The sequence below is a fragment of the Pelophylax lessonae genome (genome assembly GCF_965119305.1).
Source record: "Pelophylax lessonae genome assembly, chromosome: 1".
Taxonomy (NCBI): domain Eukaryota; kingdom Metazoa; phylum Chordata; class Amphibia; order Anura; family Ranidae; genus Pelophylax; species Pelophylax lessonae.
The window spans coordinates 884,308,059-884,325,405 of record NC_138768.1 but is presented as its reverse complement, the minus strand read 5'-3'; the positions used below and the strand labels follow the sequence as shown (position 1 = coordinate 884,325,405).

At 44.4% G+C, this 17,347-nt stretch overlaps 1 protein-coding gene across 1 annotated transcript in view; it reads right to left on the bottom strand.

Moving 5' to 3' along the window:
- LOC309550682 (cytosolic phospholipase A2 gamma-like) overlaps window positions 1-17,347 on the bottom strand; it is a gene marked incomplete at its 3' end in the record, with an annotated part of 223,268 nt that overhangs the window by 86,151 nt on the left and 119,770 nt on the right. Inside the window, exons 6-8 of the mRNA XM_082251017.1 lie at window positions 14,999-15,107; window positions 11,020-11,160; window positions 3,812-3,862 (exon numbers count right to left, since the gene is read on the bottom strand). Coding sequence (XP_082107143.1) covers window positions 3,812-3,862; window positions 11,020-11,160; window positions 14,999-15,107 — 301 coding nt within the window. The remainder of the gene's footprint in view (window positions 1-3,811; window positions 3,863-11,019; window positions 11,161-14,998; window positions 15,108-17,347) is intronic.

The window sequence follows — 17,347 nt, the reverse complement described above, 5'->3', positions numbered from 1 at the left end:
AAATCCCTTGTATCCATACACAAGAGGTTTGTTCGGAAAGGCAGAAGAGCCCGTTGTCCCCACAGTCACCTTATTAAACACCGAAGGTATGGAGGAGTGGGCTCCGTAGACATACCAGACTGTGCTGCTACTCAATTAAACCAACTAAAACAATGGTTCACCCCATCCCCAGACAACGTATGGCTAGACATAGAATCCTCAGTAATCCATACTAAGGATCTCAAAGGTCTTCTACCAGCAGATACTGTAGCTGGAGGAAAATAGATAATACTTCCCTTCCAGTTACCATAAAAGCAGCATTTACTGCCTGGAGAACATAAATCAACAAAACATCTATAGGACTCTTGAAACAAAAACCAAGACCCCTATCTCAGCCCTCAAATTCCATATCCCCCACTTATCCATGAAAAGGTGGACAGAATCTGGAGTCCTTTGGATAGAGGATCTACTAAATGACTCCAAACCTTTATCCTTTGCAGTCTTACAAAATTCCTTCAACATTTCACCTCAGGAAGTATTCAATTACTTATGGATGGCAACATTCCTAAAACATTACTCCAGGAGTTCCCAAACTGTGGGTTGGGACCCACTGGTGGGTCGCGAGCTGCGTTTGAGTGGGGCGTGCTGAGACGGAAATCACTTAGAGCGGGCCCACTTAAAGGGCGCTCGCCCCCTATTGGCTCACAGGCGAGTAACATACCCATACGTCACTTTGCCTGCACGGGGCTGACCGCCACAGTATATGTACTTATGGTGGTCGGCAAGCGGTTAAGGGGGAAAATCTTCCGGTCCAGAAGTGGTTAAGGAGAGTAAAGCAACCAGGGAGCACACTTGTGGGTTTATTTGGGAGTCATTGGAGGCTACTGTCCCCAAATTTTTGGGATATTGGGATACATGTTAGTACTAATAGCCAAAGCCTTTTCATATTCAAAGGTGAGGTTGAGGTACATAATAATTTCTGAGACATTAGGAGCTTTACCTGATCGTCAGAGCCTCGTTATGAGCGCTTTTGCGGCTATCAAAATAAGTACAGTTATACTATGGAATTCTTTAGGGATATTTTCTATACCTCAGTGTAGTAAGGCAAGTGCTGGGTCTGGTTTAAGAAAAAAAACAGTCACTTGTGATAATAACTGGAAAACGTTATGCCAGTAGCTTGTTAAGCTTTTGCATGACCATAACATAAGACATGGATGAGGGTGCCAGTTTGGTTGCAGTTTCTTCAACACAGGGAGGAGATATGAGGTGAGAACTTTGGTGTTAAGTACCACCAAGAGAGGATTTTTTGTGAAAGTTCCCAATGGTTTATGCAATGAGTGGTTTGTTGAGAGAGTATGTTATGGCTGTAAGCCATTGGTTTTCAGGGATCAATTTGTAGATCAATTTCCCGTAACCACATTGGGGATGTTTTAAGAAAAATCAGTTTATTCTTCGGGAGCGAGTGGAACACGGAAATACCCTTGCTTCTAGGTTTGTTATACTTTAGGAATTGCCATGCTACATGAGGTACAGAAAGGGAAGGTTTGGAGTAATGCAGGGCTTCCCAAACTTTTTTGGGCCGAGACCCACTTCTGAATACAGTTATTTTTCGGGATCCACTTGCTTGTAATTGAATGCTGTAAAGCTCTACAGAAATTTCTGGCGCTATATAAATGCAAATAATAATAATAATGCATATTTAAAGGGAGAGAGATGTTAAATTAAAAATATAAATGTACTACTTTTCAAATAATTATTGAATGAACTTGCCAGATGTTCTAAGTGAGGGGTCAGAAACCTGTGGCAAGTGTGGCATATAAGCGGAGTTGTAAGTAATCAGCACCGTCATAGACAGTATAAGGCAGGCAGAGGACAGAAATCAACCACCCCAGGACAGTGATCAGCAGGCTATATGGCACTCACCCTCCTTCCTCTTCCAGCGGTCCACAGTGAAGGTGAAGCCCCTGTTTGCCCTCTCTAGGGCCCAGCACACCTCACACAGAGTTTCCATGATGAGGAGCTCTATGCTGGTCTTGGTGTCCTGGCTCTTCTCCTTCAGATCCTCTACTGGGGTCACAGAAGCTGCCATGAACTCCTGACACTGCCGGGCCACCTGGTCCTCCTATGACACCTAGGCTGCCGTCTCTGCCCGCTATAGCTGAGAGAATCCCGCTGCCAGTCTAGCCAACACCGCTGCCGCCAGCAGGACCAAGGAGCTGGCTCTGCACCCCATGAACATATGCTATATAACAGCCCACATACGTACTCACTGATGCAAGTATCCTCCTCAAGGGAAATGCAGACCAGCCTCCGTAAAAAACTGAGTGGGCGGGGTCCTGAATCCATCGCGATTTGACTGCTCTGGCTCTCTGTAATTTGCGCCGGCTCGCACAGCCCAATATAAGCGGGCCCGCTCTCGGTGATTTCCGTCTCAGCACGCCCCACTCAAACGCAGCTTGCGACCCACCAGTGGGTCCCGACCCACAGTTTGGGAACTCCTGCTGTATACAATTTCATCTGCATATGATAATGTAATCAGTCAACCCCTGACCTGTGTGTGGCAATTTGATGAGAAGGAGGAGGTCCATGCTGTATATAAATTCTGTGTGACTGTTCAATAAAGAGTTTGTTTTAACCCCTTCATGAAGTCTCGACTCATGTTTGGGGGATTGGGAGCTATTTTCACTTCTTGGTGTTACTTCGACTGGGATTTCAGGAGAAGCTGCACGGATCTCTCTCATAGAGACTATAGGATCCGTACAACTACAGTAATCGGTGCTAAAAATATGCACTGTTACTGTAATAATGACACTGGTAGGAAAGGGGTTAACTCAGGGGCGATCAAACGGTTAAATGTGAGCCTAGGGGGTGTTTTCCAACTGTGAGGGGGATGGGCTTATGCAATCAACACAGAGACCTGTGTTCCTAAATTGGAGGATCACAGGAGCTGTGTGTTGATAGCTGAGAGAACAACGGTCTGCTGTGTTTACAACAGCAGACTGTCGCTGTCTCTTCACGGGGAGCGATTGCAGCCACCGGCACGGGGGATCGGCTTCCCTGCTGGCAAGTGGACGCGTGTGTGCACCCAGGATTACTCCCATGGACCGCCATACAGATACAGCGATTCACGGGAACCTGCTGCCGTATATAGACAATGGCAGGTCGGCAAGTGGTTAAACAAGTTTTTATTGATACTTATTGTTTGATTATCTTAGAATGGTTCTCTGTTATACGAATATATTGCTCATAACAGTCACAAACATGAACTTGTGTCCTCTACCTTCTGTAAGTTGTCATTTTTCTACAATTCAAATGTATTGATGAGAAAATAAAAGCCGCTCTCCAGCCAAATATTGTCCCCGCCCCCACTCTTCCTCCACCCTTCTCCCACCAATTTACATATTTAAAGAATGTAAATACTTCTTCTTTCTCACTTAAATCTGGTCATCATATCCCCTATGTAGGTGCATCTTTCAGAAATGGAGACTGGTGACCCAGCACTGCTGTGCCGATGGTCCCCTTCATTGTGACATGATCTGGTCTTCTAGATCCTGAGAGAACCTCACACTGGGCAGCCAATAGGAAATGCCCATGTCACCCAGAAATGGAACCTTCCACTAAGTAGGATATAACACTCAGGACCAGCGTGTTGTGTAACCACAGATTTAGGTAAATAAAACGGTACAGAGATTTTATTTTTTATTTTTTTTTTCTTATTTTAAAATTATTCCTTAATTGCTGCATCAATTAGAGAGAGGTTGGCTGTATGATTTGTTAAGCTGAGAATCCTTTCATGTAGAAGAGTTTTAAGCAGTAAATGTTGAACACCTACCTCGTAAGAACAGCTTAACCCAATCAGCGCCGGGCGCACTGCCCCACATTCCTGCAGAGAAAAGAAGACTGCCTTAGTGAGGGTAGCAAATTAACTTTACCTCCTGGAATTCTGGGACACGGAGTCACCATGTCCTGTGAGAAGACACTGCTGTGTCACATTTTACAGAGCCTGCCTTCTGGGAGGTGGCAGAATACAGGAATTAGCAAGGTACCATGGGATATATAGTCCCTAACAATAGAGAAGCTGCAAAGCATGCTGGGAATCCAGAAAAGCTGTGAAAAGCTAACAGGCAGAGCTCACAACAATGAAAGTTACCTTATATTGGATTGTCAGTAATAATAATTTTTTGCATTGTTCTTACAATGCTGATGTTATAAAATGAAGGTGTTTGCTGTGATCTCTCCCCTTTCATCCATATCCTATTCATCTGAGACTAATATTGTCTGCTGTGTTGTGATTATTAGGGATGAGCTGGCGGTTTGGTGTGAACCTAGGTTCAGATTGAACATTAGCTATTCGGGTGTTTGGACAAATGCCCCAACTTTTACCCCCAATGTATTTTTTTTAAGAGGCATAATGAGTTTTTGGAAGACTTTATTTTTTTGCCACAAGTTTTTTGGAAAATGTAAAAAGGAAATATTTTTTTTTACACAAAGTTGTCAATATAATAAGATATTTCTCCCACACAGCATGTACAGTATCTCACAAAAGTAAGTACACCCCTCACATTTTTGTAAATATTTTATTCTATCTTTTCATGTGACAACACTGAAGAAATTACACTTTGCTACAGTGTAAAGTAGTGAGTGTGCAGCTTGTATAACAGTGTAAATTTTCTGTCCCCTCAAAATAACTCAACATGCAGCCATTAATGTCTAAACCGCTGGCAACAGAAGTGAGTACACCCCTAAGTGAAAATGTCCAAATCGGGCCCAAAGTGTCAATATTTTGTGTGGCCACCATTATTTTCCTGCACTGCTTTAACTCTCTTGGGCATGGAGTTCACCAGAGCTTCACAGGTTGTCACTGGAGGCCTCTTCCACTCCTCCATGGCGACATCACGGAGCTGGTGGATTTAGAGTCCTTGCGCTCCTCCACCATCCATTTGAGGATGCCCCACAGACACTCAATGAGGTTTATATCTAGAGACATGCTTGGCCAGTCCATCACCTTTACCCTCCCTCAGCTTCTTTAGCAAGGTCGTCTTGGAGGTGTGTTTGGGGTCATTATGTTGGAATACTGCCCTGGGGCCCAGTCTCTGAAGGGAGGGGATCATGCTCTGCTTCAGTATGTCACAGTACATGTTGGCATTCATGGTTCCCTCAATGAACTGTAGCTTCCCAGTGCTGGCAGCATTAATGCAGCCCCAGACCATGACACTCCCACCACCATGCTTGACTGTAGGCAAGACACACTTGTCTTTGTACTCCTCAACTGGTTGCCGCCACACACGCTTGACACCATCTGAGCCAAATAAATGAATCTTGGTCTCATCAGACCACAGGACATGGTTCCAGCAATCCATGTCCTTAGTCTGCTTGTCTTCAGCAAACCGTTTGCGGGCTTTCTTGTGCATCATCTTTGGAAGAGGCTTCCTTCTGGGACGACAGCCATGCAGACCAATTTGATGCAGTGTGCGGCGTATGGTCTGAGCACTCACAGGCTGACCCCCCACCCCTTCAACCTATGCAGCAATGCTGGCAGCACTCATACGTCTATTTCCCAAAGACAACCTCTGGATATGACGCTGAGCACATGCACTCGACTTCTTTGGTCCACCATGGCGAGGCCTGTTCTGAGTGGAACCTGTCCTGTTAAACCTCTGTATGGTCTTGACCACCGTGCTGCAGCTCAGTTTCAGGGTCTTGGCAATCTTCTTATAGCCTAGGCCATCTTTATGTAGAGCAACATTTCTTTTTTTCAGATCCTCAGAGAGTTCTTTGCCATGAGGTGCCATGTTGAATTTCCAGTGACCAGTATGAGAGAGTGAGAGTGATAACACCAAATTTAAGACACCTGCTCCCCATTCACACCTGAGACCTTGTAACACTAATGAGTCACATGACACTGAGGAGGGAAAATGGCTAATTGGGCCCAATTTGGACATTTTCACTTAAGGGGTGTACTCACTTTTGTTGCCAGCAGTTTAGACATTAATGGCTGTGTGTTGAGTTATTTTGAGGGGACAGCAAATTTACACTGTTATACAAGCTGTGCACTCACTACTTTACATTGTAGCAAAGTGTCATTTCTTCAGTGTTGTCACATGAAAAGATAGAATAAAATATTTACAAAAATATGAGGGATGTACTTACTTTTGTGAGATACTGTGCATACCCTTTATTGCCAAAAGTATTGGGAATGCCTGCCTTTAGAGTAGACACACATAAACTTTAATGGCGTCCCAGTCTTAGTCCGTAGGGTTCAATATTGAGTTGGCCCATCCTTTGCAGCTATAACAGCTTCAACTCTTCTGGGAAGGCCGTCCACAAGGTTTAGGAGTGTGTCTATGGGAATGTTTGACCATTCTTCCGGAAGCGCATTTGTGAGGTCAGGCACTGATGTTGGAGAGAAGTCCTGGCTTGCAGTGTCTGCTCTAATTCATACCAAAGGTGTTCTATTGGGTTGAGGTCAGGACTCTGTGCAGGTCAGTCAAGTTCCTCCTCCCCAAATTCACTCATCCATGTCTTTATGGACCTTGCTTTGTGCAGTGGTGTGCAGTAATGTTAGAACAGGAAGGGGCCATCCCCAAACTCCTCCCACAAAGTTGGGAGCATGAAATTGTCCAAAATAACTTGATATGCTAACACCTTAAGAGTTCCCTTCATTGTAACTAAGGGGCCAAGCTCAACCCCTGAATAACAACCCCACACCTTCATCCCCATTCCACCAAATGATTTAGAGGGGTGGCCCAATTCTTTTAGAAATATAGTGTGGATGAGTTTGGAGTGGAGGAACGTGGCTGGCCTGCAGAGTCCTAACTTCAACCCGATAGAACACCTTTGGGATGAATTAGTGCGTAGATTGCGAGCCAGGCCTTCTCGTCTAGCATCAGTACCTGACCTCACAAATGTGCTTCTGAAAGAATGGTCAAACATTCCCATAGACACACTCCTAAACCTTGTGGACAGCCTTCCCAGAAGAGTTGAAGCTGTTATAGCTGCAAAGGGTGGGCCAACTCAATATTGAACCCTATGGACTAAGACTGGGATGACATTAAAGTTCATGTGTATGTAAAGGCAGGCGTCCCAATACTTTTGGCAATGTAGTGTACTTTTAATGTCACCCCAAAACACATTCTTCTATGACTCCTGACTATGAAAATTCCACATGTGTGAAACTTTTTTAGTGTATGGGCTGATTATATACCAGATATTGTATGTAGTGGATTACACAAATCAACCAATTGTAACAAAACCAATGTAATATAACGGTCATCTCTAAAAGAGTGGTCAGGGAATATAACTTAGTGTAGTGTCACCAACAGCAGCCCCAGTTCCTATAAGCCAAGCAGGCCTAGCCTACTGGTACATGGCTGCCCCTAGGAATGCCATACTCACTGATTTCCATAAAAGATTTCCTGTGGTCTCAGGAGAGCAGTTGTCTGCAGGGAATGGCTGGGACTGGTGTCTAAAAGGAACATAGTCAGTGGGACATGCAGATAGATCAGTTCAGGCGGCGGGCAGAGTCATGGTCAGCAAACCAGTAAAGGATCAGTCCAGGCAGCAGGCATAAAAGTGGTCAGCAAACCAGTAAAGGATCAGTCCAGGCAGCAGGCATGAAAGGTGTTGGCAAACAAATAAAGAATTAGTCCAGGCAGCAGGCAGGAAAATTGGCCAAGGTCAATACAAGTGGCAGGCAGAGGCAACACTGCACTGGTATGGCGGTGATAAGAAAAATTCTTGTTGGTTGCACTGGCCTGGTGACATTGTAACTGGTGTGGCAGCAATCAAGAACACTGTTGGTTGCTTACATTGGTCTGGTGACACTAACACTGGTCTGGTGACATTGACACTGGTCTGGTGACACTGGGACTTGTGTGGCGGTGATCAGGAATGCTGTTAATGGCTACACTTTTGTTTTTAACACTGGAACTGGTGTGGCAGCAATCAGGAACACTGTTGCTGGATGGCACACTGGTTTGATGACTCCAGGACAGATGTAGCAACAATAAAGAACAATATTATTGATTTGGACTGGTTTTTTATCATTAGGACTGGTGTGGCAAGGATTAGGAACAATGTTGCTGGCTACACTGGTCTGATGACACTGGGACTGGGGTGGCAGCAATTTAATTGGACCATGTATCCCAGTCTGTGATCTGCTGTGTCCAAAGAATTCCAGATTCCGATAAGCCCCCTGCCCGCAGACCCCCCCTATGTTGAGGGCATGTGGTCTGATATGGTTCAGGAGGGGGGCGCTTGCTGCCCCCCCCCCCTTTCCTGGCCTGCTAGGCTGCATGCTCGGATAAGGGTCTAGAATGGATTTTGCGGAGGATCCCACGCCATTTTTTATTTTAAGTATGGTGTGGGGGTTCCCCTCAAAATCCACACCATACCTAAGGGTCTGGTATGGATTTTGGGGGACCCCCACTTTTTTTCTCTTCCTTTTGGCATGGGGTTTCCCTTCCAATCCATACCAGACCTGAATTGGGGGGGGGGGGGGGGGGGTTGCCACACAGTTTTTTTAAACAGTTTGCTAATAACAGCAAATTCAGCAATATTTCTATTTTTATTTTTCATTTAGCTGTCAGTGGATGACTCATCCGTTGTTAAGGACGCGGCAGCCAGCTTTCCGGCCCGTTCCTTGACAACCTATAAACTCACTGTGCGCTTGGCAGGTGAACATAATGCTGAGTGCCCAAAAAATTTGGGTGTTTGGCGAACATTCGACAGGCAATGTTCAGGGGCAAACCGCTCGCCCATCCCTAATACTACAAAATTACTATGTGCTGATGTTTGATTGTTAACTACTGTGTTCTAACTAGGGATCAGCCGATATATTGGGGGCCAATATGCACTTTCCCCCATATATTGTAATTGGCCCCGGAGGTTACCGATATTGACGATATTTCGGGAGCGTGATGCCTGCAGCTAGAGTCATCACCCCGGTACTGGCGTCCATAGCCGACAGTCGGCTGTCTTGTAATGACAAACAATGCTGTTGAGAAGCCGCATGGCGGTCATTACAAGGAGCGGAAGGGGAATCCCCCCCCCCCTCCTGCCGCTTTCCACGGCTCACCCGGATCTCCCGTCCCACCAGGAGACCCGGGCAACCAGCCTGCACGGCCGTCGAAGACCCGATCAAAGCCGCATTCGGGTACTGGCGCCAGATTTAAAAAAATGACAGCAATCAAAAAAGCCAAACTTGGCGTTTTGAATGCTTTTAAGTGCAGAGGAGGGGTTTGGGGTCTTATAGACCCCAAGATCCCTCCACAAGAGTACCTGTCAAGAAAAAAAAAAAAACAAATGTACGAAAATATTGGCGCAGATCGGCCGATATCGATATGCATTGGCCAAAATATCGGCATCGGCAACGAAAAACCGATATCGGTCGATCACTAGTTCTAACCATTAATGGTGAATCCAATTCAGTATAACCTCTCTCTCCATAAATGTATGCATTTACGATCGCTCTGTATTTACACAAAACACTTGAATACAACTTAAACAGCTCAGTGTCAGTTGCTGGTGTTCATGAACAGGTGTGTCAGAGAGTACAGAGATGTCAGCAGAGTCGTGGGGGCAGGAACAGAGAACCAGACACTAGGGATGAATCGAACGGTTCAGGTCGACCATCGGTTCGACCCGAACATTGGGTGTTCGAAATTCGGCTGAATTGCAAACTTTTTGCGGTAAAAGTTCTGAATTCGGTCACCAGAACCGCCCAAAATGCAATGGGACAGGAAGTGGGCTTTAAAAGCCCGTGGTTGGCCCAGAAACATCAGTAAAAGCCAATGAAGGGGGCAGGAGAATGCTAGGAATGTGATTGGAGTCACTACGGGGTCCAGAGGCCAATCATGAGTGAATAAGCCCTCCCAGTATATAATGTAGCCCCGCCTAACCTCTAGCAATGTAATACAGAGGCTTTTGAAGAGAGTGGAAGCATGTGTGTTTCTCCTGCTGTATGGAGCTGTTGTTTTAGTGTGAGGAAAGGGATATGCAGTGTAGTTAGGGTACTATATACCACTATAGTTAGATTCAATAATCTAGTTTCTGTAGGGATACTTTTAAGTGTCAGGGTGACCGGAGTTTAGGGTGACCTAACTCTGCCATACCTGGGTGACCGAACTCTGCCATGTCAGGGTGACCGAAGTGTAGTTTAGCTGACTCTGCCTGCCATACCAGGGTGACCGAACTCTGCCATGTCAGGGTGACCCCACTATGCAGATTTTGGGTTAGGGGTATACACATATATATATATATATATATATATATGTGCATATATATGTATACACACACACACACACACACACACACATATATATATATATATATATATATATATATATATATATACCCCTATACAGAAGTTCAGATGTCATGCCTGCCTCCAAATGCCTGAAAAACGCCTGAAACAAAAATGCCCAGGTGTGAAAGGAGGGTAACACCATCCCTGCGCTACTGAAATTCTAAGAAAAATAATCATTTTTTTCTGGTTCTGGACATGCTACATAGCTAAAACTTCACAGGTACACTTTTTAGATCCCCCGGACACTGAATCCACAGAAATCTCTTTTTTTTTTTTAAATAATTTTTTCAATAATCGGCTCTCTATCAAAAACGACAATTTTTAAGAACTTTTTTTTGCCTGATTCATAGTCCCTGGCATGACCCAGAACCCTAGGCACTTTTTAGGGGCATTTATTGGGTTTTAGGGCTTCAAAATTGTGTTTTTTTGATTAACAAAGTTTGGGTCCCATTGATTTCAATGGGGTTCTGGAATCCGAACCAAACTTTCGGGAAATTCGGGTGTTCTGGTCGAACCAAACTTTTCAAAAGTTTGATCATCCCTACCCGACACATCAAGTGGCTTCTTTGGGGTTAAACGCTACACACTTAAGCTAAATATTATGTCCAATATTTCTTTGTATGCAATCTCCATCTCAAAATTAATAAAAACTGATTTTGCGTATGAAAGATTACACTGTAACTGAGAAAGATTTTTTGCCTCATTCCATAATGACCATTTCTAATTCGGCTCACCTTGAAGATAAATCAAGTCATATTCAGGCTTTTCCTCCAATAATCGTCCTTCTTTAAACTTACATCCCAGATGCTCAGTCTTTACATAGCAATGGTGGGCGGGAAATCCGGACCTGTGTGGAGTGAACTCAAACCAGGCTTCTGAAATGAGAAATTTCATCCAATTATTGTCCATCCAGAGATGTCTCCTCTACACAATGGATAAGCAATTCTATTTCCTGTCCAGTTCAAACAGTGACCTTCTAAGCTTCATCAAGGACAAGAAATATGAGAAACTGTAAGTTACATAGTTACATAGTTACATAGTAGTTGAGGTTGAATAAAGACAATAGTCCATCCAGTTTAACCTGTGTAGGTGTGTGTGGCCGTAATCATCTCTCATACCCCTGAATGTTCTGATCCTTGAGATGTACCTCCAAGAGTCTTTTGAAAGCCACCATACTTCCCGCAGAAACCACCTCTTGTGGTAGAGAATTCCACAATCTTGTAGCCCTAACAGTAAAGAACCCCCTGCGTTGTCTGAGGTTAAAACGCTTCTCCTCTAATCGCATTGTATTCCCTCGAGTCCTCATGCAATCCTTTCAACTGAACAGCTTTTTTTCTATGCTGAGATCACAATTGAGCTATTTATAAATTGCTATCATGTCCCCTCTCAGGCGTCTCTTCTCCAGGGAGAATAAATCAAGCGATTGCAGACGCTCTTCATAATTAGGGTCATCCAATCCCCTAATTAGTTTAGTTGCCCTTCTCTGGACTCTCTCCAGCTCCAACACACCCCTCCTGAGGACTGGCGACCAGAACTGGACAGAATACTCCAGATGCGGTCGGACCAGAGTTTTATAAAGTGGAAGGATTATAGTCTTATCTCTGGAATACATCCCTTTCTTTATGCATGCTAATATTCTGCCGGCTTTGGCAACTGCTGCTTGACATTGCATGCTATTGCCTAGTCTATTCTCTACCAAGACTCCCAGATCTTTCCCCAATTTTTGATTCCCCCAAAGTCCCCCCCCCCCCTAAAGTGTATTGTGCTTTTATGTGTTTTAGTCCCCAAGTGCAAAACCTTACACTTACACAAGTGCTCCGCTGGCCTTATACTAAAATGGAAATTAAGTGTCACACCACTGCTAAGAGGTCCAGATGCAACATTATCCTGATAAAAGTTAGGGTGACAATCTAAAAAGTAGCCAGCATAAGTCAGGGGTCCAAGAACTCCCTCTTCATCAGGACTAGAAGGAACATAAGGGCGTGTCTGTAGGCAGGAAAGAACTTAAGGGGAACATAATTCCTCCATGGTTTCCTGAGTCACTGGGGTAGCGATCCGGTTGGATGCTGGCTGTCCATGTGACTCTGGCAGCCAACTTAGTTGTGGCAGAGTCTATTTAAGACCCTGTGGGTAGTGTAGGGACAGGTCACCCTTCTGTCAGCGACAGTCTTAGTGGTAGGTAAAGCTTAGGGCTCCCAATCTCTTTGGACACCTTCCCATTTGGGCTCGGACCAAACAGGTCGCATTTTTTCAAGCTCTCACTACCATAGGAACCTGACAATGATTAGCAGGGCTCAAGCTGGGTGGTATCAGGTAAGGAGCTTTCACCTTCTGGCTGTAATGAAATGGGTAAAGCAGTATATGGGAGCAGTATATGGGAGCAGTATATGGGAGCAGTATATGGGAGCAGTATATGGGAGCAGTATATGGGAGCAGTACATGGGAGCAGTACATGGGAGCAGTATATGGAAGCAGTATATGGGAGCAGTATATGGGATCAGTATATGGGAGCAGTATATGGAAGCAGTATATGGGAGCAGTATATGGAAGCAGTATATGGGAGCAGTATATGGGAGCAGTATATGGGAGCAGTATATGGAAGCAGTATATGGGAGCAGTATTTGGGAGCAGTATATGGGAGCAGTATATGGGAGCAGTATATGGGAGCAGTATATGGAAGCAGTATATGGGAGCAGTATATGGAAGCAGTATATGGAAGCAGTATATGGGAGCAGTATATGGGAGCAGTATATGGGAGCAGTATATGGAAGCAGTATATGGGAGCAGTATTTGGGAGCAGTATATGGAAGCAGTATATGGGAGCAGTATATGGAAGCAGTATATGGAAGCAGTATATGGGAGCAGTATATGGGAGCAGTATATGGAAGGAGTATATGGGAGCAGTATATGGAAGCAGTATATGGGAGCAGTATATGGGAGCAGTATATGGGAGCAGTATATGGAAGCAGTATATGGGAGCAGTATATGGAAGCAGTATATGGGAGCAGTATATGGAAGCAGTACATGGGAGCAGTATATGGGAGCAGTATATGGGAGCAGTATATGGAAGCAGTATATGGGAGCAGTATTTGGGAGCAGTATATGGGAGCAGTATATGGGAGCAGTATATGGGAGCAGTATATGGAAGCAGTATATGGGAGCAGTATATGGAAGCAGTATATGGAAGCAGTATATGGGAGCAGTATATGGGAGCAGTATATGGGAGCAGTATATGGAAGCAGTATATGGGAGCAGTATTTGGGAGCAGTATATGGAAGCAGTATATGGAAGCAGTATATGGGAGCAGTATATGGAAGCAGTATATGGAAGCAGTATATGGGAGCAGTATATGGGAGCAGTATATGGAAGGAGTATATGGGAGCAGTATATGGAAGCAGTATATGGGAGCAGTATATGGGAGCAGTATATGGGAGCAGTATATGGAAGCAGTATATGGGAGCAGTATATGGAAGCAGTATATGGGAGCAGTATATGGGAGCAGTATATGGGAGCAGTATATGGAAGCAGTATATGGGAGCAGTATATGGAAGCAGTATATGGGAGCAGTATATGGAAGGAGTATATGGGAGCAGTATATGGAAGCAGTATATGGGAGCAGTATATGGGAGCAGTATATGGGAGCAGTATATGGAAGCAGTATATGGAAGCAGTATATGGGAGCAGTATATGGGAGCAGTATATGGGAGCAGTATATAAGAGCAGTTGGATAACGGTCAGCCCAAGTTCAAACGTTTGTTTTTATTATTCCTCACTAAGAATGAGACGACAGATCAGTCCAAACCTAGAACGCTCAAACTTTAGCCTGCTCAGCCCCTTTTTCGGTGGAAACTGCACATCATATATTTCCACAAGAACTATTTCCACAACTCCAGTATATATTACAGTTTCCCGTTGTCATTGGTTCATAAGGAAGCACCGGCCATGACCATACTTGTTCCATGATGTCAACACTATCTCCGCCCCTTCCCTTATATAGCTTATGGCAGCTCAGGGAGGAGTCATTCTGCTAATGTTACCATTGAGATCGATTGTCTGTGCCGGGTCAACGTTTTTTTTTTCTTCAGCGAGCCGTTGGGTGGTGAGCATTGTGATTGATGATGGATTTACAATGAAGGACATTTTAGGAGGATTTTTATTTTCTGTAAAAATAACTTGTCAAATATTTGGGTGTCTTTATTTATAGGTTACAACTTTTTTGTGTGAATGAATAGGGGTACTATGTACGCCATACTCATTTATGTGGGGGTGCGGTATCTGGGGGCCCCATTAGTATTAAAGGGGGCTTCCTAAATCTGATAACCCTTCCCACACACAGACCCCCACAACCTTAGCTAGGGGGCTTATCAGAATGGGGAAGAGGTCCTTGGGGACAAGGTTCTTTGCCAGGAGGTCCCCCTGGTAAGGCAGCCCCTCCCCCATGTTAAGGGCATGTGGCCTGGTATGGTTTAGGAGGGGGGTGTATGAATAACCCCCTTTTTCCTAGCCATCCAGGCTGCATGCTTGGAAAGGGTCTGGTAGGGATTTTTAGGTTTTTGCAAGGAGTCTCTCTTAAAATCCATATCAGACCTGAAGTTCACCAAACTCTGGTTAAACCAAACCCAGGACAGTTTGTCTCATCAGTATTCCTCCAAATATATGGTAAAAATCATAATTCCCATAGGATAAGGGATTACTACATCTTTGTAAAATCACCTGAACTGTTTGTGCGCATTTTATCCTTTGTTACAGCAGAGTAGATGGGATACGGGACTTCACCATTCTCACAAATCTCCTTGTGACTGGACAGCTTTCCATCATTGATCTGGAGAAGAAAGATATGAATATTAATCGTGATGTACCCCAAGGGTCAGTGTTATTAGTGGCGTACCCCAAGGTTTAGTTTTCTTAGTGGTGTACCCCAAGGTTCAGTGTTATTAGTGGTGTACCCCAAGGTTCAGTGTTATTAGTGATGTACCCCAAGGTTCAGTGTTATTAGTGATGTACCCCAAGGTTTAGTTTTCTTAGTGGTGTATTCCAAGTTTCCATGTTGTTGATGGAGTACCTCATGATTCTGTGTTATTGGAGGCTTACCACAAGGTTCAGCAGTGTTAGTGATGTACCCCAAGATTCAATGTTCCTAGTGGTGTACCCCAATGTTCAGTGTTATTAGTGTTGTAACCCGACGTTCAGTGGTATTATTTTTCTACTCCAAGGTTCAGTGTTGGTACTGGTGTACCCCTGGGTTTAGTGTTTTTCATGGTGTACCCCAACGTTCAGTGTTATTAGTGATGTACCCCAAGATTCAGTGTTATTAGTGGGATATTCCAAGGTCCAATGTTATTAGTGGTGTACTCCAAGGTTCAGTGTTGATATTGATGTACCCCTGGGTTTAGTGTTTTTAGTGGGGTACCTGAGTTCAGTGATATTAGTGGTGTACCCCAAAGTTCAGTGTTATTATTGGTGTACCCCAAGTTCAGTGTTAATAGTGATGTACCCTGAGTTCAGTGTTATTAATGATGTATCCTGAGTTCAGTGTTATTAGAGGGGTACCCCAAGGGTCAGTGTTGTTAGTGGTGTACCCCTGGGTTTAGTGTTTTAGTGATGTACTCCAAGGTTCAGTGTTATTAGTGATGTACCCCTGGGTTTAGTGTTTTAGTGATGTACTCCAAGGTTCAGTGTTGTTAGTGATGTACCCCAAGGTTTAGTGTCATTAGTGGTGTACCCCAAGGTACACCCCTCCCCCATGTTGAGGGCATGTGGCCTGGTATGGTTCAGGAGAGGGGGGGTGTCCATCCCCCCTTTTCCTGCGTGCTCGGATCAGGGTCTTGTATGGATTTTATGGGGGGGGGGGGCCCACGCCATTTTTTTTTTCTTATTTTGGCTTTAAACCAACCTTCTTTATTAGGTAGCCAATCTTTTGTTGCACTTTGGAGTGTTGTTAGCTTATTGTCTCATTGTTGCTATGCTTTGTGAGCCACATTTATTCACTCTCTGCTCCAATGCAGGTCGGCAACTGCCTCGTACGAGTACGAGTGAGCCTACTACATCTTTAGATATGTCTCCTCATGCTAAAGAACAAGAACCAAAGCCCAAAAAAACGGGAAAAAGAAAAAAATGAAACAAGTGATTATAGAGTAATATGTGGAGTAACCACATAGAGGGAAAAATAATGATGATAAACGCACCGACAATATAAAAATGAGTGGATATCATACAGTTCTATTCAAAATTATTCAACCCCCCACTGAAATTGATTGTTTTGGCCAGTTTGACATTGATTTTGATCATTCAGTCATCCTGCTTACAATTAAATCAAAGAGGCACGTGTAGGTCAGACAAATATAACATAACATTTATAATGAAATAACCACAAATTTATTTTCTGTGATCACATCATTATCAATTTTATTCAACCCCCAAGTGACATTCAATCTTAGTACTTAGTACAACATCCTTTTACAGTTATAACAGCTTTTAAACGTGAAGCATAGCTTGACACAAGTGTCTTGCAGCGATCTACGGTTTCGCTCAGTTCAGTCATACACGCTGAAGCTTCCCTGTACCTGCAGAAGCAAAACAGCCCCAAAGCATGATTGACCCCCCGCCATGCTTCACAGTAGGCAAGGTGTTCTTTTCTTCACAGGCCTTGTTCTTCCTCCTCCAAACATAGCGTTGATCCATGGGCCCAAACAGTTCTAATTTTGTTTCATCAGTCCACAGAACACTATCCCAAAACTTCTGTGGTTTGTCCACATGACTTTTGGCATACTGCAGTCGACTCTTCTTATTCTTTGGAGACAGCAAGGGGGTGCGGCTGGGAGTTCTGGCATGGAGGCCTTCATTACGCAGTGTGCGCCGTATTGTCTGAGCAGAAACTTCAGTACCCACATCTGACAAATCTTTTCTCAGTTCCTCAGCAGTCACACGAGGACTTTTCTCCACTCGACGCTTCAGGTAGCGCACAGCAGTCGAAGTCAGCATCTTCTTTCTGCCACGACCAGGTAGCGTTTCAATAGTGCCCTTTGCCTTGAATTTCCGAATGATGCTTCCTATGGTGTCTCT